The sequence below is a fragment of the Mustela erminea genome, chromosome 1 (genome assembly GCF_009829155.1).
Source record: "Mustela erminea isolate mMusErm1 chromosome 1, mMusErm1.Pri, whole genome shotgun sequence".
Taxonomy (NCBI): Eukaryota; Metazoa; Chordata; class Mammalia; order Carnivora; family Mustelidae; genus Mustela; species Mustela erminea.
In genome coordinates, this window is record NC_045614.1 from 63,372,045 (window position 1) to 63,394,823 (window position 22,779).

The following is a 22,779-nucleotide window of genomic DNA, read 5'->3' on the forward strand; positions in this document are numbered from 1 at the left end:
CTTGATTTTTTTCACTTTCTTTTGTTTGCCTTGGCTTAGCAGTCCATTTTCATGGCTTTCCTTTTAAGAGGTGTTGTGCTGCTTTATGAAAAAGGCTTAAAATCCAAGACTCCCCTTTCCCCTTAAAAGAGGAAATTATTAAATTGCTGTTTTGCAGTTCATTAGGAAAAAAAAATCCAGAGGTTTAACACATGTTTTCTAACCCCCCCCCCCAAATAAATTTACCCCAAGTCCTGCAGGTCTGGGAAACACCCTTGTTAATTGATCCTTGTTGTAGCTACAGCTCTGTTGACATTTCTAAAGCAAAACGTAGCCTTCCTTCCAAACACAGTGAATACACAAGTGAAGCTTTTCATATATGTGAAAACTGAGCCCCACCGTGGAACATTGAGGCCATGTTGTAATTGGAAGTGGACATCCGGGTCTCTCTACCACCTCCGCACTGCCCACCACTGCAGGAAGGGCCCAGCCTGGCTCCCGGGCCCGGCTTCACTAGGGGTTGGAATCTGACTATAAGGCCAGACAGTGGTCACAGTGCTGCCACAGGTAATCCAGGTGAGAGTCCGGCCTCGGGGTACCTGCACTTACCACCCATTATTATCTGTTCCAAGAGGAAATCGGCAAAGACAGAAACAGCTCAGAAACCGGAAAGGCTCTAGGGAACTTGGGATTGCTCTTTGACACGCGGGACGGGGAAGACCAACAAGGGAAGAGAGAGTGAGCGAGCTTGCCTCTGTGTCAGAACCTCACATGGGCTTGGAGCCAGGTGCGGTTTTTCTGCCTGGCATTATGCAGGAAGTTCAAGGTAAAGTCACCAGGGGGCTTGGGGCACTGGATTAAAAACAGAAAAGGGGCGGAAAAGACTTATTATTTTCTGAGTATCGATATCCACCCTGAGGGCTCCCTTACCAGGGCAAGAGGCAAGTTCATTCATCATCTTAATGGCCCAGCCAAGATGACTATAAACATCTAAGGGTTGCGTTTGACTCCAGGCTACTATTAACTTGACGGGAGACACCAGAGAAAGCAGAACACAATGAAAATCAGTTCCTGCCAGGAATGAGTGCAGTGGCAGAGGAAGGCTGGCGGTTTGAGGCGCAAGCATTCCTGTTTGCAAACCCTTCCTGACGTGATGGGGGCCTTCCCAGCTCCACAGAACACATCTTGTTTTGTTCCTATGTACAGACACAGTTTCTGTGTGGAAACTTCTGTCTGAGAACAGGCCCGGGCACTCCCACAGATACAAAGGTATATAAACATGTAAGTGTCTAATCTTTCCCACTCTATCCGGGTTAGAAACTGGATCATTTTTATCCTCTGGCACCATCTTGAGTGGCTTGCCTTGAAAGTGAGGAGAGAGAAGCCCTTGAGAGAAAGGGACTGCCTTTCTATGGTAAAGGTAGATATAAACTGGAAGGGTCCCTTTACAAGAAAAACAAGCTTGTAAGCCCTCTTTGCCTTCTGTCCTAAAGAATAAGCCATAGAACACCACAAAAGCTGAGCTGGTGCTTTTCTGCCCCCAAACCAACTTGGAAGCCAAGTTTCCTCTGGAATTCACAGCACTCCTCAGAGAGCAAAACTAAGTTTTCCCTCACGCAACTTCTAGTCGACATCATCAGGCTTCCCACACCGGGCCCTGTCACAGGAGGAGACAGAAGGACATGGGACCCAGCCCTCCACCTTTGTCTCTCGGGGAGGTTAGACGGTGACACAACGTGTCAGCCAGATTCACTGACTTATAACCAACCAGGGTTGAGCGTGAACTATATTTCTTAGGAACCTGAAAGTGCAGGAAGCTCTAACACGTATTCTAACTGGTAGGTTTTTGTTTTCCCTGCAGGATCCATGGCCCTCCCCTTGCTACCTCACAGCTCTCTTTCCTTCTGGCAATCCCAAGACTGAATCTCACCTCTTGGCTTCCCCGGCCTATTTGGTCTTTCTTGGCTCTTCCTCTAGCATGCCACCAGCTTTGGTCCTTTCTTCTATTTCCTCAGTCCATATCCTCAGTCAAGAACACAGATGGTCTATCGCCGTCTACCTGATAACAATCCTGGATTCCCACACCGGGTTTCACGGGGCCTGCAGACCTCTGGGCCGGTCCTCTCCCTGCCCGACTGCAAGACTCAGGGCCAAGCCCTGCATTGTTTGTGGGGTTCATTATCTTCATCCTTCTCTAAACTCTGATATTATTCATCACACATATCACATATTTGAACCGTTATATATCTTAGTTTTTAAAAAGTCAACATCCCCAAACCCAAAATTCGAATATGTCAGGAAACAGTAAGTTCATAAAAAAAAAAAAAATCAACAGGCATTATTATAAGCAAACAAACAGGAGCCACCAAAGCTAGCTCATTTCACTTAACCGATATATATTTACCAAGGTGTTTTTTTTTTTTAAATTCTAGTTAACATACAGTGTTAATATTAGTTTCTGGAGTAGAATTTAATGATTCATGACTTATGCAGAACACCCGGTACTCATTTTATTTACCAAGTTTTAAATTATTTTTCATGTAATTTTATTTTTTTAAATAAAGACTATTAATTAAATATAAAAATATGTTCAGTTTTTTTTTTTTAAAGATTTATTTATTTGTGAGAGAGAGCATGAGAGAGAGGGAGAGAGAGAGCACAAGCAGGGAGCATGGCAGGCAGAGCAAGAGGGAAAAGCAGGCTCCCCACTGAGCAGGGAGCCCAATACGGGACTCGATCCCAGGACCCTGGGATCATGACCTGAGCCAAAGGCAGACATTTAACCCACTGAGCCACCCAGATGCCCAAAATATGTTCAGTCTAACACGAGCTCTATTTTTTTGACATTAGGATGGCACATGGCTGTATGCTCTACTGGGTATTTACCCTTAAGATACGAACGTAGTGATCCAAAGGGGCACGTGCACCCGAATGTTTATAGCAGCAATGTCCTCAATAGCCAAACTATGGAAAGAACCTAGATGTCCATCAACAGATGAATGGATAAAGAAGAGGTGGTATATATACACAATGGAATACTATGCAGCTATCAAAAGAAATGAAACCTTGCCATTTGCGACAACATGGATGGAACTAGAGCGTATCATGCTTAGCGAAATAAGTCAAGCAGAGAAAGACAACTATCACAGGATCTCACTGATATGAGGAAGTGGTGGTGCAACATGGGAGCTTAAGTGGGTAGAAGAAGAATCAATGAAACAAGATGGAATTGGGAGGGAGACAAACCATAAGTGACTCTTAATCTCACAAAACAAACTGAGGGTTGCTGGGGGGAGGGGGTTTGGGAGAAGGGGGTGGGGTTATGGACATTGGGGAGGGTATGTGCTTTGGTGAGTGCTGTGAAGTGTGTAAACCTGGCGATTCACAGACCTGTACCCCTGGGGATAAAAATATATGTGTATAAAAAATAAAAAATTTAAAAAAAAAACAAAAACGAAGAGTCAACACCGTCTGACTTTCGTGCTTTTTCCTGTATTCTTGCTTTTCTTCCTCCACCCCCCGCCCCGCCCTAGAATGTAATCTTGGTCTGAAGTAGGTGACAATATATACCTTCTGAGTAAATGAACAAATTATAAGGCTCGTGCTTGTGTGTAGGAGGGTTGCCATGGCAGGTACGTATCACGTACAAGTCGTTGGCCTAGGGCCCCACTTAACTCAGCCCATCTCATTTTTTTTTTTAATTTTTTAGGATTTTATTTATTTATTTGACAGAGAGAGATCACGAGTGGACAAAGAGGCAGGCAGAGAGAGAGGAGGAATCAGGCTCCCCGCTAAGCAGAGAGCCCAATGCGGGGCTCCCAGGACCCCGGGATCATGACCTGAGCTGAAGGCAGAGGCTTTAACCCACTGAGCCACCCAGGTGCCCCAGCCCATCTCATTTTAGAGAGAAAGTGAGGCACAGAGCCCCTGGCTCAAGGTCACCTGCCCGGCAAGAAATAGAGCTGAGTTTCTGCATCTGCAGCTGAATGAAGGTCATGAGAAGGTCGCTTTCCCTCTATTCCACCTTGGCTACTTGCTGTGTTACTTCTAAGAACTTCTGAAACATTAAGCTGCTTCTTGCAATGGCTGCAAAGTACAAATATTCCAGCCTTGGAAAAGTTTTCAAAGCCTTGTTGGCTTTCAAAATGCTGTGAATACTATGTGTCCATTGACTCCTCCCCAAAACACTTGCACTTGAACCCCCACACTCCAATCCCTTTGCTAGCTTCTCTACCACCCACAGGTGCCTGTGAGATGCCGATGAGCCTGCAGACATGCTCAGTTTGGCCACAAATACAGATCCGTGTGACCAACAGGCAGGCAGGAGAAGGAGCCTCCAGCATATGGAAGACAGAGAAGCTGTAGGTCACAAACCGGAGGCCTCCAGGCTGGATGCAGTCAGCCAGACATGTGTATTTGGCCCATACAATGTGCAAAGAACACTTTAATTAGCTGCCAAAGTCATGCGGTTTCACATAAACATGTAGATTTCTGGCTTTTATTGAAAAATAAAAGTCTGACAGCACTGGGCCCCACTCCCACCTGGTAACCGCTGACTGCTACAGGGAGCTGGCTGCTCTCTCTGGAATGAGACTCCCTTTCTCCTCAGTCTTCACTGCTTCCCGCTGTCCCACACTGGATCCCCCAACCTGCTTACAATACTTGCCTTGCCCCCTTCCTGTAAGACCGTGAAGTGCATACCAGTATTGCTCAAGCTAGAACCTTGGCTAAGTTCCATTAGGCTAACTTACAACTTCTGGAAGCCTAGAAAGTAAGGTGCTTAGGTTGCACATGCTTCCAGCCCTGGGGGCATCTCTAGCAGGTGCTGGTGGCCTCACAGGTGCGTTGCCCTTTCTGGGTGCTCCACCCCATGTCCACTAGCCAGTAGCTATATCTTATGTGCCCGAGTGCATTTTTCCAGAAGGAGGTCAGTTGCTCTGGACAAGCACATTACAGGACGGAAGTCCTGGGGAAGACCCCCCCACCCCGAAAGCTTCAACCACTGACTCCTCAGGAGGGTGTATCAATCCCCCAGCTCCCTCAGCCATGTGGTTTGCTTTGCACTGTTCCCCAGGGTTGTCCAATTAAACTCTGGTACCCAGTGTGGCATCTGGTTTAACAGCACCTTTCATCAGCAGCCTTCACAGGTCTATCCCTGCTCTGCCTCCCTCCCAGCGGTCTTGCACCTCCCAAATGAACTGCCCTCTATTCCTTGCTTCAAACTCAGCGTCCAGGAGATCCGAACCAAGAACGCACTCATGCTGTAGAGAAGAAACTAGGTCAGGGGCCTGCCCTCGCTCTTTCTTGCCCAGCATGGCCTCCTCTGTGGCTGCACGGCTAGCTCCTGTGACCCCTTTGTACCCAGTGGTCACCTGGGAGCTCTCCTGCACTAGCCTAAAGCTTACAACTGTCTGCATCTATGTCTGTTTGCATGCGGGCTGTAACGGTTACTGCCATGAAGACAAACTCTAGAATCCAGTCCCTTCTTTGAGCTTATCTGTCTCGGTCACATGAGGCATTCCTGAGTGCAGGAGTCCTAACTGACAAGCAACTTCGGCATCGGACAGCAGGCATCCGCATTTCTCAGATGTCCCAAGGTCACCCTGCTCCTGGGAATGTTGCTGGCCCTTTGACACCCCCCACCATGGGCAGCCCCTTTCCATCTTGCTGGATCACTCCTGTCCCTCTTCCTCTGACCTCTCACCAGGGTCCAGGCAGTTCTCTCCTTCACCAAATAAACTCACCCACTCCACCCCACCTCTGCAATGATGGCAGCAGCAGATTTCAGTCCTTCGGAGGCATATCCATCTTTCCCTAAGTGCTTCTCTGGGGCCCTTGGGCACCCCGAGCCTCACTGTCACAGTCGCTTGCTGCAGGACAATGTTTCAGTGCTCTGACCAGTAGTTGGCGTTTGTGCTCTGCTTGCTGACCTACCTTACACCCCATAAGGCCAGGAGTTCTTTGTGAGCAGGGACCAGATCTTACTCATCTCTGGGTCCCTTAGCAGCTGGTACAGTCCCTGGCACTTAGCAAGCAGGTACTTAATAACAACCATCTGAACAAATACATTCTTGTCCTGAGGAAGCAAGAAGAGTTAAAGCCTGTGTGCTGAATGGCATCGCAGCGAAGAAATTAAAACTCAACTTGATCTTGACCCCCGGGTCACAGGGCCATACAACTCCAGCGGGCACCATTCACAAAGTCTGTGGAGTGGGGGTCTGGACATGTCGTTCACACAGAATCTAGTGTGAACGTGACCGTGGGGTTGGGGGATACGGATGTGCTCTCGTGCATTTTCTCCATTCTTCCTCGTTCTCCCTTTCCACTGTGCCGCTCCCCCGCCCCTCAGGGATCCTGCACACTGCTCCGTGGGAGGCCACTCTATGACCACTCTAGGCTGTGTCCCAGCCAGCCCGTCTGCCAAGCAGTCGGTGACCACCAACGCATGAAGTCCTGTTTTATAGAGTATTCTCGAGTTAGCTTACGGAGGCGAGAGGAAAGCCAGCAGATGGCTGTCCATATGCATCCCACATTTTTTATAAATCATCTTCCCTTATAGGAAAGAGCCAGCATGAATCTGTGAAAGCAGCTTTGTGTTCGAGAGGACAGAAAAGTCCATCTTCGGGGTGACTGTTCAGTCTCAGAAATGGATACATCACAAACTGTGTCATGACACAGAAGATGGGAGACCTTGGAGGTCTGGGGCCTGAGCTGCCTTACAGCTTGGGACAGAGGGATAGCCCCCCACCCTCCCACCCACATCCCCGGGGAAGCCCGGTAAGGCATCTGAGGTGAGATCTGAGGGCAGAGCAGTTGATTAAAGAAAACAGGGATGGAAGGGCTCCCAGGACTGGATTATAACTGGATTCAAGTGTGCATGCGGGGGATGGTGAGCAATGAGGCTGGGGAAGAGGGAGGTTCTGAAGCTCTGCCTCAGAACGGCCTCTCAGGGAACAGCTGAGGAGTCTGAACTCCATTCTGAAGAATGTGAGGCAGGAAGAGTGACAAGATTAAGTTTCCTCTCAAATTTTTATGGTATAACTGATATCATAAGCTTATTTTTTATTAAGTTTTTAAGTTATGTATTTACTGTGGCAATAATTTTTCTTACATTTGCTTACTATTTTAAATGCTTGTGAAATTTGTTTTTGCTTACATCTATGTTTATTTGGCCTTAACATTTTATTACACAACGTATTCTTGAGTGCTTTATCTCTAAGTGTCTTTTTTCTCAGGAACGGTTTCATGCTTATTAAAGCTTTAATGGTTATTGAAGCAGATGCTGCCTTCCTCACATTCCCTAGAACCAACCAGAACACTGGTCACCTGAAGCCAGCACCCTCCAGGCCAAAGGCTTCCAACTTTTCACTGCCGGAGTTGTTTGCCGGAGTGTGGCCCATAGCCAGAGAAGGCTGGAAGTGCCAGAGAGTTGATGCCCTTGGAGGGCTTCTCTGTGGATGAGTGGTAAGAGTTGGTGGATAAATCCCTTAGCAGCCTCCTTACCCCTGGGAGTGATTCTGAAGGGTGTTCCACAGAGCCTGTCTGAGGATTTGCAGGGGGATGGAGCCCGAGTTCCTCACGGATTATCAGTGCACACTTCCCTGTCTTTCCTCTCTTCCTCGTCTAAACTCACCACTCTCACAAAGTGCCTCCGGAGATCATTCCTCAAAGAAATTCCCTATACCTACATCACTGTGTTGGGGTCTGCTTTTAGGGAAATCCAAACCAGGAGAGTTAATAGACTTTATAAATTCTCATATATTCAAGGATATCTTTATTCTGTTTTCACAATTGAGGGCAAGCTGGCTGGGTATAGAATTCTTAATTCACAAGAGAAACTATCCTGATTTTTTAATTCTGTTACAGAAAAGCCTATGGAACACTGGTTTCTTTATTTTCTGTTAGTATCAGTACCATCACTTTCATATTTTTCAAATTCAAAATCTCATGAAGCTCTGTGTTGACAGTCAAGGGCTCTCCGTGTTTTTGCCTCAGTGTTTGCAGAGCTCTCAGTGTTGTTGCCGGGTGTTTGCAGAGCTCACTCAAAAAAAAGGCGATCCCTCCTTGCTGTCTACTCATGTCTTCCATTCCAACAATTTTGGAGCCACTTCCCTTTGCTGGTTTCCGGTCTCCACCTTCCACCTCTATAATTCTCACAGTCATTCTTCATTGTTTGGTTCTTTTTTTCTGAATTCTCAGAGACTGTCTCAAATATGCCCTGTGTAACAATGAAGCAATTTTTTCTACTGCTAATTCTGCTCTTTCCTGATTATAACACATTTTAATTCTGCTATTGCTTTCCTGGTTTTCTTACATTTCCTTATCTTACCTGCAATCTTTATTTTTGTTTGCCTCTAAGTTCACTCTCTTTTCATCCCAGCTTATCATTCTATCTGATCTTTCACTGTGCTCATTTCCCCCTGAATTTAATCAAGAAAAGTGAATGCTAGAATAAAATTTACTTTTGTTTTCTATTAATAATCTTTCTAAAAGGTATGCTTTCCTTCTGTATCCTGAATTGCATTCTTCTTCGTTTATGTGTTAGAATGTTTCTGTACGGTCCATGTTGGTTATATTAGGTCTACGCAGGGTGAGTGGGCTCTCCTGGTTCCTCTTTACCACTCATCTAGGTGCTGTGCCAATCTTGCTCTGGGCTGAGTGATGCCATTTACATGTCCATTTAGAGTTGTGGTTGTGATCACAGGAGAGGATTTTTTGTTTCTTTCCCTTCTCTTGCCACACTGATGGTCTTCGTGACTGTTTTTCTAGTTGGTCCTGCCCAAGGGGCAGCTATGTGATGTCTCTGTGCCCTGTTAACCTTTCTTACATGAATGTTTCCCACATCCTGAGGAGCCCCTGATACCTTGTCATCTTTCTGAAAAATTGAAACTGGGGCTCCCTGTCCCAAAGTTGTTGGGATTCAGTGTAAATAAGATAAAAATGATCAGCTATGATAGCTGATGACTAATATGTGGGCTTCTCAGGTACACTGTCCTCACCTGACTAGACCCCTCATCCAGAATGCCTGGGGGCTACCTACTACCCCTTGAGGTGCTCAACATGACACAGGGGTGGAAATGATGCTCTCCTATCACTTTAAGAGGAGAAAATTCTGCTGAGTGATTTATGTTCTTGGGCATATTTCCATCTCTTCACACCCTATATTAATCATACCAAGGTTATATTTTATGATGGCACACCCTTAGCCATCCCTGCCTCATCCTACTTCCCCTATTTCTCCCCTGCAGCATTCCACCAATATGGCAGATGCACCCAGATCGAATGCAGGAGGGCATGGGAAATGTATGTAAGACCCCTGGTATATAGTAGGTAGTCAACAAACACTATGTTGCTTTCCCCAAAGAGTTACAAGACTAAAAGTAAAATCATTTGTTCATAGCAATCTCTGTGAAAGACATTCATCACAGTTTTGTTTTGTTTTGTTTTTAGATTTATTTAATAGAGACAGAGAGAGCAAGAGAGAGAGTGTGAGGAAAGGAAAGGGCAGAAAGAGAGGGAGACAAGCGGACTCCTAGCTGAGTGGGGAGCCTGACATGGGGCTTGATCCCACGACCCTGAGATCATGATCTGAGCTCAAGCCAAAAGTTGGATCTTAACTGACTAAGCCACCAAAGGCACTCTCATTCATCACAGTACTGAAAAGGAAAAAACTGGAATGAAATATCTATGTAACAGGAATTTGAGGGTAATCCATAGTATACTTTATGACAGAATATTATGCAGCCTCCAAGCTAAAAAGAAAACTACGATGAAGGGAAGGAGAATAGGATCTAGGAAGCTACACAGTTTGTGAAATACTACCACTAAATCCTATATACCGACAGAGTGGGGCCAGCTCAGAACTTTCTAGCAGACAACAGAGAGAACAAAGCCTAGTCACAGGGACGACTGTCTACAGGTAAAAATAAGCCAAAATACTCGGGAAAAGCACAACTATTCCTAAGTCTGAGACCAGAGAGAAATTTCTCCCATCCTAAGCGAGAGGAACCTGCCACATAATGACCCAGTCACCAACTGCATCCTTTCGGTTACCACAGAGATGAGTTTTACAGATCTGTCCTTGAGTGAGCCCCTCTCCCACCACCGCCTACAGGATGATGGCATCAGGGCCCAGGAAATGCTGTAGAAGACACTCTATGTAGAGCCAGAGATACTAGAACCCTATAGATACTTGGTTCTCTCTTGACTGGGCTTAAACCAGGATCATTTTTAGGATGTAGAAGATAGATGGGAAGCATGCCTTTCCCATAGTCCTTCTTGATTGCTTCTGTTGCCTCCCCAACCCTGGTGCTCCTAAAAGTTATTAAGCAGCAGAGTCTGAGATAAACTCTTGTGAAGTTCTTGGAGTGTGAGCATTCCAGGTCACTCTCTAGGCTTCAGGGGCCCCCTAAGCTGGGCAAGGTTGGTGTAATCCTATTAAAACTGTTGAACTTCCAGGACCTGTGTCTGAACGGAAGTTTGCCCACTGGCTGGAAGCTTTTCCCAGTGCTCATCTATGGGCAGGGAGAAGCTGTTCCTCAGAAAGCGATTTTGGTTCCATTTAACACAGAGATCAAGGCGCTGCAGTTCCATGTTGTAAACATGCTGAAAAGCTCCAAGAATTGCCTTTAAAACTGCCGTCAAAACTCAGAGCAACCACCAGGGAGGGTGAGGTTTGTCTGAGCCCACTCATTCCTGTTGCCTGCTGGAGACTCGTTCTTTATTTCTTCCTGTAGATGGTTCATTGAGGTGAATTATGGGACAGGAGAGAATACCAACTCCTTTTTCTTTTCCAAGTCATTCTACTTAATTTATTCACACCCACGAATTCATGCTGAAAAACTTACTCAGTTCATGAAAATGATTTCATTTCAATTCACTCAAATATATCATAAGCAAACATGCCAAAGCAACCCCCTAATGGAAAGCATCAAGTGCACCAGGTGTGATAACAAGCATAGTAAGCAGCGACCTGTCCTTATCCCTTATCTTGTTTTTCACAACTACTGACATGAAACTGGATTTCTCTAGAACACATGAGTGTCCGGAGAAGAGGTCAGACATCAAATGGTAGGGAGAAGGCTCCATAAGACAGCAAGGAAGGGAGTCAGTGTTAGAGATGGATATTGCTCCAATGTAGCTTCTAAGTTCAGGGGGAAAGAATTCTCATAGTTCTGAATGATACCCCACAGAGTGAAAAAGTTTGCAGAATCACTACACATTGCAAGCTATGATGAAAGCCAGAAAATGCTCCAGATGGAACAAAGACTCTCTTTCAGGGGTGCCTTCCTTACCTTCTGCCACATGTTGATGAAGAAGAGCTCCCGGGAAACGTTGAAGGACAGGTTGGCATCATAGGCATCATCCCCGAGGTTTGAGATGGAGATGTTTAGGGAGATATTCTTCACAGCCCCCAAAGCTAGATAGGGGGTTTTCCCATCAACGCTGTAATGAAAAATAAGCAGCAATGAGTGCTCTGAAGCTTTCACTAACATAATATGAGACATCAGAGGGTAGCTGGGGGTTGGGGACAGAAACTCCCTTGGGGTCAGAACCATACGTTCCAGAAACCCCATTAACCAGCCATGCATCCTGTGCAAGCAGTCAGCTTCCTCATCTAACAGCCTAACTCACTAGGCTCTTCTGGGCTCACATCAATCTCAGAAAATTGTAAGACATTTAATAGCCTAGACACAGAATCTGGCCATGTATTCGCTCATGTTTTTGAGTACCTACTACCTACCAATTGCAACTATTCTATTTGCTAGAAGACAGAACAGTGAACAAAACAGAGCTCTTGCCTTCTTACAGCTCCAGGGAGATGAAAAACACATACACCAAGCAGCGACCATACAGGTCAGATTGTGATAAGAGCTACAGAGAAAACTCACAAAGGGTAGGAAGGGTAGAGAATGCCAGATTTGGAGGAGAGTGGGTTGTAATTTTAAATAGGATGGTTGGGGAAGCCTCACTGATGAGGAAACCTCTGAGTAGAAACATGATGGAAGAAAAGGAGCAAGATGCACAGACACCTGGGAACTAGCAAAGGAAAGTTATGCCTGGCACATTCAAGGACTGGCAAGAATGCCAGAATGGCTAAGAGGAGTGAGCAAAGGGGAGCGTGGGAGGAAATGAGCTCAGAGAGGCAAAGGGAGTAGGGACAGACAGATCATACGGGGCACTTTGGGGCCGTCACAAAGACCTTGGTTTGACTCTGAGATGAAATTCCCGCAGGGCTCTGAGTAGAGGAGTGGCGTAACCTGATTTTCACATGTGAAGCCTCACACTGGCTGTGATGTGAACGGTCTGTAGAGTGTGTGGTCGGGAGATGTAGGGAGCCTGTTTGGGAAGCCCTCATAGTAACCCAGGAGGCAGCTCAGACCACACTGAAGTAGTGAGAAGAGGTCATGTTCTGGATGTGTTTCCAAGGTTATGCCAACAGATTTGCTCACAGATTGGGTGAGGGGTATTAGGGGAAAAGAGGCGTCAAGGACAGCTGCAATGATTTTAGTTTCAACAACTGGAAGGGAAGAGTTGTCCTTCATTGAGATGGAAAGACCATGGGTATGGAAGGTTCAGCAGGAAAAAATCCAAATGGCTACTGGATCCTTAAGAAGAGGTGTTGAACAGCTAGGTGCTTAAGTCTTAAAGGAGTGTCTGGGCTGGAGATATACATTTGGGAGAGACTGGATATGATTGTTAGAGAATGAGTGTAGATAGAGAAGAGGTCTCACACTTAGGGGTTGTGGGTGAGGAAGAGAAGAGAAAGCATGAGGGAGGTAGGAGGAAAACCAAGAGAGATGGTATCTAAGAGGCCATAGCAGTCATGTTCCAAGGAAGGAGTAATCAGTTTTGTCAAATGCAGTAGACAGGTCAAAATAACATGAAGAATTAGGACTGGCCACTGCAATTAGCCACCTGGAGGTCACCGGTGATCTCATTAAGAACTGTATTAAGTGGCATGATAGGGATGGAAGCTTGGAACTGGCTTAAGAGATGGAGGAGCAGAATAAATGGAAACAGTGAGTACGCTCAACTATTTGGAGGAGTTTTTCTGTAAAGAGGAGTAGAGAAATAGGATGACAGCCAGGGCGGGGGAGTGGGCTCAAGGCAACTGGTTTTTGTTTTTTTAAGATGGAAATAGTCGTAGCATATTTGCATGAGCATGGGAAGGATGTATCACAGAGGGAACAACTTATGACATGACAGGGAACAACTGCTGGATGGCCTGGTGGACAAATGCCTCAGCCAGCACAAGGTGAGAAACTGGAGCCAACGGCACTGACATGGGAGTAGACGGGTGTTAGAAACAAAGCAGAGGTTCCTTTGTGATTGCGTCCATCTTGCGCTGAAACAGAAGTAGGGTTAAAGACTGGGAACAGAGAGGAGAAGGAGGAAGGAACACTTGAGGGGCAAAGAGAAGAAGGGAAATGGCAGCCCAGGACGTGGGGGAGTGAGCAGGCCATCCATGGAGGACAAGGGAATGAGGACAATGGGGATGAGGACAACGATGAAGGTGCACACGAGATGGATGCCTGTTGTGTGACATGAGCTGTGGACAAAACAAATTCACATTGGTAGCCCGTCTTTGGCCAACCAGTTAATGGACGACGTGATTAAGCTTACTCAGAGTTTATGTAATGGAGAGTCTGATATTTTTCTCTGCTCAGCATCCTGACACCTTCCTGTTTGGGAGGAATCTCAAAATAGGTGGGAGGAGCACATCAGAAGAAAGGGGGTAGGCCCTCCCCCTTCCCTCCTCTTGGGTGCCTGACTGGGCACGCAGTCATGAGATCTAAGTGTAGTCAGTATGACGAGCAGATACTCCCAAGAAGGGCCATGAATTTTGAGGGTTGCACAAACACCCTGGGGTCCTCTGAGATCTTCTGAGGTGGCTACACCAGTGTTGAGATTCCAGGGGTGGTATCCTGAGCTAAGCCTGGTCTCCCCTGTTTCCTGTTCATGTTGGTTCCCCAGGCTTCCTGCCTATGCTCTGAATCAGCCCATATCCTTCCAATAAATTCTTCTTCTGCTTAAATTAACCAACACATGTTTATTGCTGTTTGCAACCATTAATACAACAAATTGAGCACGAAAGAGAGGAGATATATCCAAAATCTCAGTAGGCTATAACCCTTTGAAATACAGATTGCCGCGGGGGAAGTGGGAAGCAGTCCTATTTCCCCTCCATGAAGGGAAGACCTCACTTTCCTGTACGCCCCGGCACTTCGGCAAGGATAATGTGTGCAACGATGGACTTGCTTTTGGAAGCGAGAGCTCTGAGGATCCAAACAAGATGTGAAAAATTAACTTAGAGAAAAGTTTCAAATTCTTGAATGGCCTCCAATACATTGACACCCTGACCTCAAGCTATTGTGGCAGTTATTTATTATTGTTGGCCATCTTCATTTTAAACAATTGATGGGTTATTTCTGTCCTCCTGTTTGCTTTTGTAAGATTACAGGAGTAATCGTCAGGCCTGGAGGAGTTACGAGGGCATGCTAAGCTTGCTTTCTCTTGAGAAGGAAGGGCCTAAGCCCTTGAAAGTAACCAGTCACATCAGAAATTATCCATAGTTTCCAACTGGAACATAGAGAGACAATACAGAGAAGCACGGGACAGTGGGAGTGGGAGCTGCCTCCTCATTCCAGTTTTGTTCATGATCAGCCTCTCTTCCTCACATATAAACGGCAAGGGAGCAGGCCCGGATGTCTAACCTTCTCCGGCACCCGGAGCTCGGGTCTCTGTCACTTAATCAGGCACCAAGGTCATTCCTGGTCTTTCAGAATCAAGTGACTCTAACATGGCTCCATGGCAAAGGGAAGCCAGGCGCCTTCCAGGGCGGAATGTGAACTCGGCCTTCCCTATAAAGGGGCGCCTCAAAGCTGTTCTCACTTTCTACACAGTCTAAGACTCATGTCTTCATAGGTCTTTGGAAGCATGTGTCTGCTTCCAAAGTTATTCTTAGAAATGAAACTAAATGTAATTTGCCTGGTGTTGGGTGCTTTGAAACATGTCATCTTTCTGAAACCTTACAACACCGTGAGCCGGTCCTGATGTTAGTCCCATTTTTAGAGGCGAGGAGATGGAGAAGCAGAGATAAGGTGGCTGGCCAAGGAGCTGCGCTGGGCTTAGAAAGAAGCACCTCCTGTGCCTTCAAAAACCTGCCCCCTCCATCATGGGCCCCTTCTGATCTCTCTCCTGGGGGAAATAAATCTCCTTATTATGAGCCCCTCTAGCCCCATGTGCTCCTCCAACCCCTCCCAGCACTTACCAAGGTTGGGAGGACACATTTATTCATGTGGTTATTTAAGAAACATCTCTTTCCTATTAAAATCTAATCCCCAGGGGGCAAAGACCCCGGTCTGATTTGCTCATCACTGAACCCCTGGTGACAGACTTGGGCCAGGCACACAGTAGGTGTTCAGCGAACCCTTATGGAATGGAGGAATGAACATGCCCGACATCCCCACAACAGTTCATCAGCTCAATTTTTGCATTTTATTGTTGGAGACAATGAGCCCACCCCTCCCCCCACCCCAAGGGGAACCCACTTTGGTCAAGGTCATGGAGCCACATAGGGGCTGAGCTGGAGCTAGTGCCCATCTTCATGCCCGACTTCCTTTGGCATGAAGGTCATCTAAGCCACAGTTCTTACATAAACTCCATCTCAGTTGGGAAGGGCTCTGGGAAGAAAAATCTTTTATGACATCTAAAAAGAACAGAACCCCACGGAGACCAACCTCTCTGTCAGGACTGAAAGAGTACGATACTCTGATATAGGGGTTTTCGGCAAACATCCCACCAGTGCTTATTTATTATAAAACTACCTTTCTAAGTCTTGGGGAATCTTATTCCCTGAGATATTTTGCCATTAATTCCAATTTGCTTGTGCAATCTTTTAAATGTGTCTTATTACTTTGTTCACCACTCACTCATATTTTTATATGAAAAGTGTTACTAACAATCAACATACAGTACAAATCATAGAGTTTCTATAAAGTGTATCTGACAGCACATAGAGAACCTGCTGGAAATATACTGCTCATTTGTTATGAAAAATAATAAGTGTAACTGCCCTAATACATCTTTATAGCAGCTATTTTTGGAATATGTTGGGCTTATATTTAAGTTTAGTGCTGATTTGTGTTACTGCTGCCATGTCGATAGCACTGGGATGCAGAACCCTTCCCTGACGTCACTTGTCACCACTCAGAAGTCCTCACTGGGGAGATGCCATCCATTTCCATATCAGCTGTCATATGCTGAATGCCTGAGGCCACCAAAGTAAATTCTTTCCCCTCTACAGTCCCGTAAGCAATTTTATGCAGGTAATTTTTTGAGGAGATGCTAAGGGAAGAAATTAAAGTAGCTGAAAGGTGTTTAATAATTAATGATCCATTGGATCATTTTAGATTTTCCCTAAGTCTTAAAGATTAAAGCCATGACTTTATGTAAATGATCTGTAGTTATAATCCACTTTCCATAAGATATAATACTTCTATTTTCTTTTGCTGCTGGCTGCACTCTAGACCGAGTCAAGCATGTCAATACCGGAGCTAATCAAATGCATTCTAGCCAACTGTATTTGAGTTTTAAAAACTTGTCATACCCTTATTATTACTGACGATCTATTTGCCACCCACAACTGTATTTGATAATGACAACTAGGATAAAGGTATAGGGCAACCAAATCCATCTGTGTTTTTCCTTCCCACCTTCATTCTTTTGTCTCCCCCATTCTCCCTCCCTTCCTTCTAGTATTTATCTGTCCATCTGTTACTATTAAAGCTACCTTCTCAACTTCAGTGTCAGGGATACAGGTCCCAGACTCCTAGGAGTTCACAGTCTAATGGTGGAGCCAAACACGTAAGACAAAAGTTGACATCAACATGTGTGAAGTGCTGACTGAGAGGGATGAATAAACATTCCTAGCAAGTCCCTTATGCTATGAGAGTACAAAGAAGGGATTCTTCAGGGGGCCGTGGGGGAAGGGTGGGGAGTGTCTGGCAAGGCATTACTGATGGGGTGAGCCATGAGTCCTACAACAATGGGAAGACAGCCCTGTCAACAAAATTGTTGCTAAGCCTGATTACACACACACATACACTCAAACACAGGCAATCCTTAGTTTTTCCATCCATGGAAATCATATTAAAAAGGACATTGTGAGGCAGATCATATTCTTCCCTAGGACAAATGTCAAAATTGGGGGCAGCATTCCCTGAGTAACGATCCAGGATCCAACAAATCACAGATAGCCTCAACAATGTGTCATAAAAGCAAGGATATAAATTACAGCCATTGCAATTTAAAATCACAGACAATGCTTCCTACTCTTACAAATGGGCAGACATCATAAAATCAGAAATGGAACTGGACAGCTGGATGGGGGCTCACTGGAGTCATCATTTTGCAGTTAAAGGCCAGAGAGGGAATCGCGTCCCTGCGGCAAAGCCGGGCAGCCCTCCCAACTTCCCTGGGAGGTCTGGTGTTCTTCCCTCTGTTCCCAGTGTTCTTAAAATACAGAAACATTCAATTAAATAGCCTAAAATTTGCATAAAGCTTACTTGGCTATCATAAGATGAGAAAAGAAATTGTGTCTGCCTTTCTAGCTTATGTGTGTTCTTTCTAGGTATTCAGGGTGATTTTGGATGCCTTCAGCAGCTCAGCTGGGCAACCACCTTCTTGGCACTTTGTTGACAATTATGAGAGTTTTTCAACTATTAGTGCTTAAAATCACAAACATGATAAAACTAAAAAACCACAGTTGCTCATCTGATATCTTCCTAGAAGGGATATGCACAAAAGTACCAAATACATTGATTAGATGTGAAGGACATATACCACAAAGCTGATAACATGAGTCATGCCAACCCTCACCCCCCGCCCCCTGCCCAAAACGCCAAAAACAAAACAGGTACAGACTAAGGTACAAAATGAATTCAGAGGAAAGAAACCACTGTAGACTGAAGTTATCTTAAGAGTTAGGAATAATTGAGCCCCACCTTAAAGAATGAGGAGCACAGGGGTAGAAACAGGAAGTAGATTTCAGGCATAGAAGAAAGTAAACAACAGGTAAAAGGATGAAGGGGACTCCAATAATATGGAAAGGAGCAGGAAAAGCACATCCCTTAGCAGTAAGATGAGTGAGAAGCAAGATGACGACACAGGCTGCATCCAGATTCCCATGAATCTCAAATGTCCCAGTTCTGGGTTGATCTTCTAGACCAGCGAGCTTAACCGTGTTATCTTGAGTTGTCAATGCCAGGCAGTATTGCAACCCATTAGTTAGTAACTAATAAAGTACCAAAGTGAAAGTATTACAAAATGCAGCAGGCTAGAGGTGGTTCTTCCCGGTCCCCTGGGGTCTTATCACTGCAGCCTGCAATTCCATCTGCCAGTGTCCCCATCTGTTGCTGAAGGACTTTTCTCTGCAGGCCGGCAGAGTGCCAAACAATGAATTCCCTGATGGCCCTGGAGCAGTCCTCAACCAATGACCAGTGGTGACTGGGGTATAATTACCTCGGTTCCCTCACCTACTGGGTGCAACAATTCTGAAGTTCATGCTCTAGGCCAGTGTTGTCTAACATGGCAGGCACTAGTCACAGGTGGCTTCAGAGCACTGGAAATGTGGCAGCTCTGAATTAGGTATAAAATACATATCTGGTTTCTAAGACTTAGCACAATAAAATAAGAAAAAGATGTAAAAACCTCAATCGTCATTTTCATATTAATTACATGTTTAAATGAATTATTAGATAGGTTAAATAACATCTGTTTCACATTAATTCTTCAGTGTAGCTACTGGAAATTTTTTAATTGAATACGGGGCTTTCATTATGCCTCCACTGGCCAGGACTGTCCTAGACGTTCAGTAAATTCTATGTGTTTTACTTTTAACAGTATGGTGGATTTATGCTTCATCTTCAGTGGTACATATTTGTTCATGTTACTTGCAAAGAAGAGATCTAAGGAAAATAAAGAACATTTGGGTAAAAACAATATTATTTAAAAAGTAAAACTGAAAATATTTAGCTCTTGCTTGTACTTGCTTGTAAACACACTTGCTTATAAAACGTTGCAATAAACGTCATGAAATGTCAGAAAAAGAAATTCCCTATGTGTGTTCTTTCTCCGCACAGAGTGACTCTGAGTTTCACCCAAATCGGATGCCCAAAGTTATCCACAGCGCAGATAAGCCTCACGGGTTCCACCTGACATGGTGGGAGACGAGGAAGCCAGCCACGTGGACCTCGCCAGTAAGGAAGGTCTCAGCCTGGCTCTGTCAGAGGCGGAACCCGAGGCAAGTCTGAGAGCAACCAAGTCATTTATTTGGGAGGTGGTCCCGGAAAACACCAGTAGGTGAGGGGTGGAGTGAGACATGGAGAGAGAAGCAACCAAAACAAGGATGTGACATCAAGTTCGTCACCTCTGTGGGCACCTGTAGCTTCATCCTGCTGGGGTTACTGAAAACTTACAGAATGTTCACCTCAGAGTTCTCCCATCTGCAAGGTGAGGGAAGTACTGACATGTGAGTCCCGTAGGCCACGGTCAAGGGCTGCTGCTGGGAGGGAGGGTCTCTCCCCAGCGCCTCTACCTGCTACATGGTGGGCAGAGCAGGCAGAGACACAGAAGCAGGAGCTGTGACACAGGGCCTGCTGGAGGGGGGAGGGTCTTACTCTGGAGTTTTATAGTTGGAAGCATGACCCAGGGAGGGAGGCCTGTCTTGGCAGAGCAGCTCAGTCAATCCTCTTGACCATGAACAGTAGGCCCTGGAGAAGCCCCACCTCGATCCCTGCCCTGCTCACGTCCACTCATCTCAGGTGCCACAGGCTCCATATCTACTGACAGTTCCAGCCCACACAGGCCTAACAGTCCTGCCAAACATGGTATGGGTGGACAAACAACCCCTCCCCTGGGGGCGACTGCCAGGAGGTTACACCAGGGGCGCTGTTCTGGCTGCCCATGACCAGCAACTGCTCTTCACCGTAGCTACACCAGTCACTGTAGGGGTGGTTAGCTGTCTTGAATATTGCCCCTGTCCTAAACCAACACCCATTAGAGTTAAACAGGACACTTGCGAAATCTGAGGGGTATGTATTTCTGAGCTACCCTAGTGCAATCCACTCTGGAGAGAATGATCAGGGACCAATTCGAGAAGGCTGTGATGACAAGAAACACAAATTTCCAAGGCCTCCTCTGTAGGGCATGTGCTCTGTGAGGGACTTCTCTCAGCTTCCCAGCCTGGGGAGCCAGCTGTGGATACTTCTGGGGCTCAATAGGGCTCACACCATTTTTCCCCCAAATGTCCTATGGTGTTAGCATCTCAGCCTCTCCTCACCTCTAGGAACTGAGAGCTCTTCCAGTCCAGTCTACTCCTGCTTCCGAGGGTTATGCCAAAGCCCCCTGGATTCATTACAGAACAGCCAGACTGGAGGTGTCTCCTCGGTGACCCAGGCAACACCTCTCTATAGAAAATGAGGGATCTAGACCAAACAATATGGAAACCCATTCTCAGAACCCCAACATTTCTCTGTCTCCAAAGAATAAAGCTGCCAACTTCAGCCATTATAGGTAAGATGCCAGGATGAATGTCCTCACCAAATTCTGTATACACTCAGTGTGGGGCACCATGTTTTCAGACTCTTGGTCCCTTTCTCTCAGCTTGTAATAAGCCAGAGAAGACCACCTTTTTCCCAAGGTGGTCATTCTCACATGACAGAACTCTGGACAAAGAAACCAGGAAGGACAGCAAGGGATTATGAAGGAGTAAGTTCTCACAGAATGTTCTATTGCCATCTCTGAAATTTCTTTCCTACAGGGATGGGAAATGGTTTTGATTTGCTGGCTAGTTTTAGTCAGTGACAGCCTAACTCTCTGGATGCCTGTAGATCTCATTGATAAGTTATTTAGAATTCAAATGCCAATTTTTCACTGCTGTGAAAAATCATAAAAGTTTCTGGATTTATAAGGTTCTAGTGACTGTGGCAAATAGGAATTTATTCCCCTCTCCCCAAAAAAAACCCCAAAAACCCAAACCCAAAAAACTCCACCAGAAAATACCCCAAAAGTATATTGGGTCAAAAAGGTACAATCCTAAATATATTTAAGAAGTCAAATCTCAGTATGTTTTATATTTTAATAAACTCTAGGATGATAGGAGGTGTTATTTCTGACTGATGGTTAGTCTTACCCTGTGGTGATCATACAGCCGGCCCCATGCAAACCCAGGCCTCGGACAACCACCTGTGGCTTAGAGCCCCAGCCCAGAACCACCTGCTCTAAGCCATTTGATCCTCCCTTCGCCAACCAACCTGCTTGAGATCCTCTCATTTCACAGCCAACAACACATTTTACTTTCAGACTCAGTGACACATCTGGGAGCCGCCTGCTTCAAAGTTCTCCGTGCCCTGCCTCCACCACCACTCAGCCTCTCCTCCAGCTGTCCTGCCTATGGTCTCCTGGACGGGCGCTGCCGTCATCTGTCTGGGCTTTAGCTGCCTCAGCTGATGTGCTCACATGGCTTGTCCCAGACCCCTCCCAGCATCTATCTCGACATGTGTCTACTTTCAAATACACTTAAGAAAACCTAAACAGCAACTGTCTACTTTAATTTCTTCTTTTGTTTTAAATCCATAACTTTAAGAGGTTTTAATATTCATATCATTTATATTCTCAAGTGCTGCATCAAATGAAAACACGATCATCAAACAGAACACACTATATGTATGCAGGTTTTAAACGTCTCCAAAACTGGGTTATCATGCCATAGAGTTTGAGACACACTTCACATCTCACCAAGTTTTATAAACCCCTTCTAATCACACAAAATAGATCCATATGGTTATTAACTACAGATAGAAATCATGAGACACCTCTGTAAGGCACGTCAATTAAAGTTTACGGTGGGTCACCAGAATGATTCCTGGGACTGAGTTTTTGGTTTGAAAGCCACTTACATGAAGCCAGAAATACCTCTATCTCCTGCAAATGTACCCACCTGGGCCAGTTTTATGCTCATAAAGTGAGAGAAAAGCATTTACTGAGGTGATCTGAGTCAAAATAGTGGTTTCCCTAGCAACAGTCAGATAATTAACATAAATATATGGGATTTGAAAAAAATAACAAGCCTATATCCTGACTTTGCAAGCATCAATTTGGTCCTAGATCTGGCTCATTCAGTAACCCATGGAGTGCTAGAAACAGTGTTTGCTTCAATGGGCATCCTTTTCCTAACAAGGCAAACATGAGAAGCTAGAGGGTCGGCCTCCCCCTGCCCCATCTGTTTAACTGTGAAAAGAACTGCTGGTTCTCAGCTAACAGGAATTCAAATCCTCAGCAGCCTTTACTTTAGTAGTTTCTGGAATCACTAAATCTTTGGACATCTGGAACAAATCAGGTCCACTCACTGTAACAACTGGATTAAAGACAAAGAGTACTTGGGGTGGGGGGAGGGCACAAAGGAATTCCCCAAATCTGCGGGCCACTCAGAGATGTGATGTCATAAGACAGGATGGTGTGCCACGATGTGCGAGCTGACCCAGCCATGGTGTGGCGTCACCCTACATGGCACATCAGCTGCTCCTGAAACCCGGCCACCACACACCCAAAATGCAAGAAGCAGATCCTCATTTCACGGAAGCTGGCAGGCCAGATAACTCAAGAGAACCCAAATCGGCAGGGCCACTGTGGTCCCTTGACAAGGACGTCAGCTGTGGCCATAATTTTTCCGTGCTTTGAGCTCAAGGAGCAAATGGGGGACCTAAATGGTCACAAACAATTAAACATGTTGAAATG

General features: G+C 45.7%; 1 protein-coding gene across 1 annotated transcript in view; it reads right to left on the reverse strand.

Annotated features, from left to right (window-relative positions):
- The window catches only part of ITGA9 (integrin subunit alpha 9), a 327,258-nt gene that overhangs the window by 113,222 nt on the left and 191,257 nt on the right, over nt 1-22,779 (reverse strand). Inside the window, exon 18 of the mRNA XM_032354270.1 lies at nt 11,274-11,424. Coding sequence (XP_032210161.1) covers nt 11,274-11,424 — 151 coding nt within the window. The remainder of the gene's footprint in view (nt 1-11,273; nt 11,425-22,779) is intronic.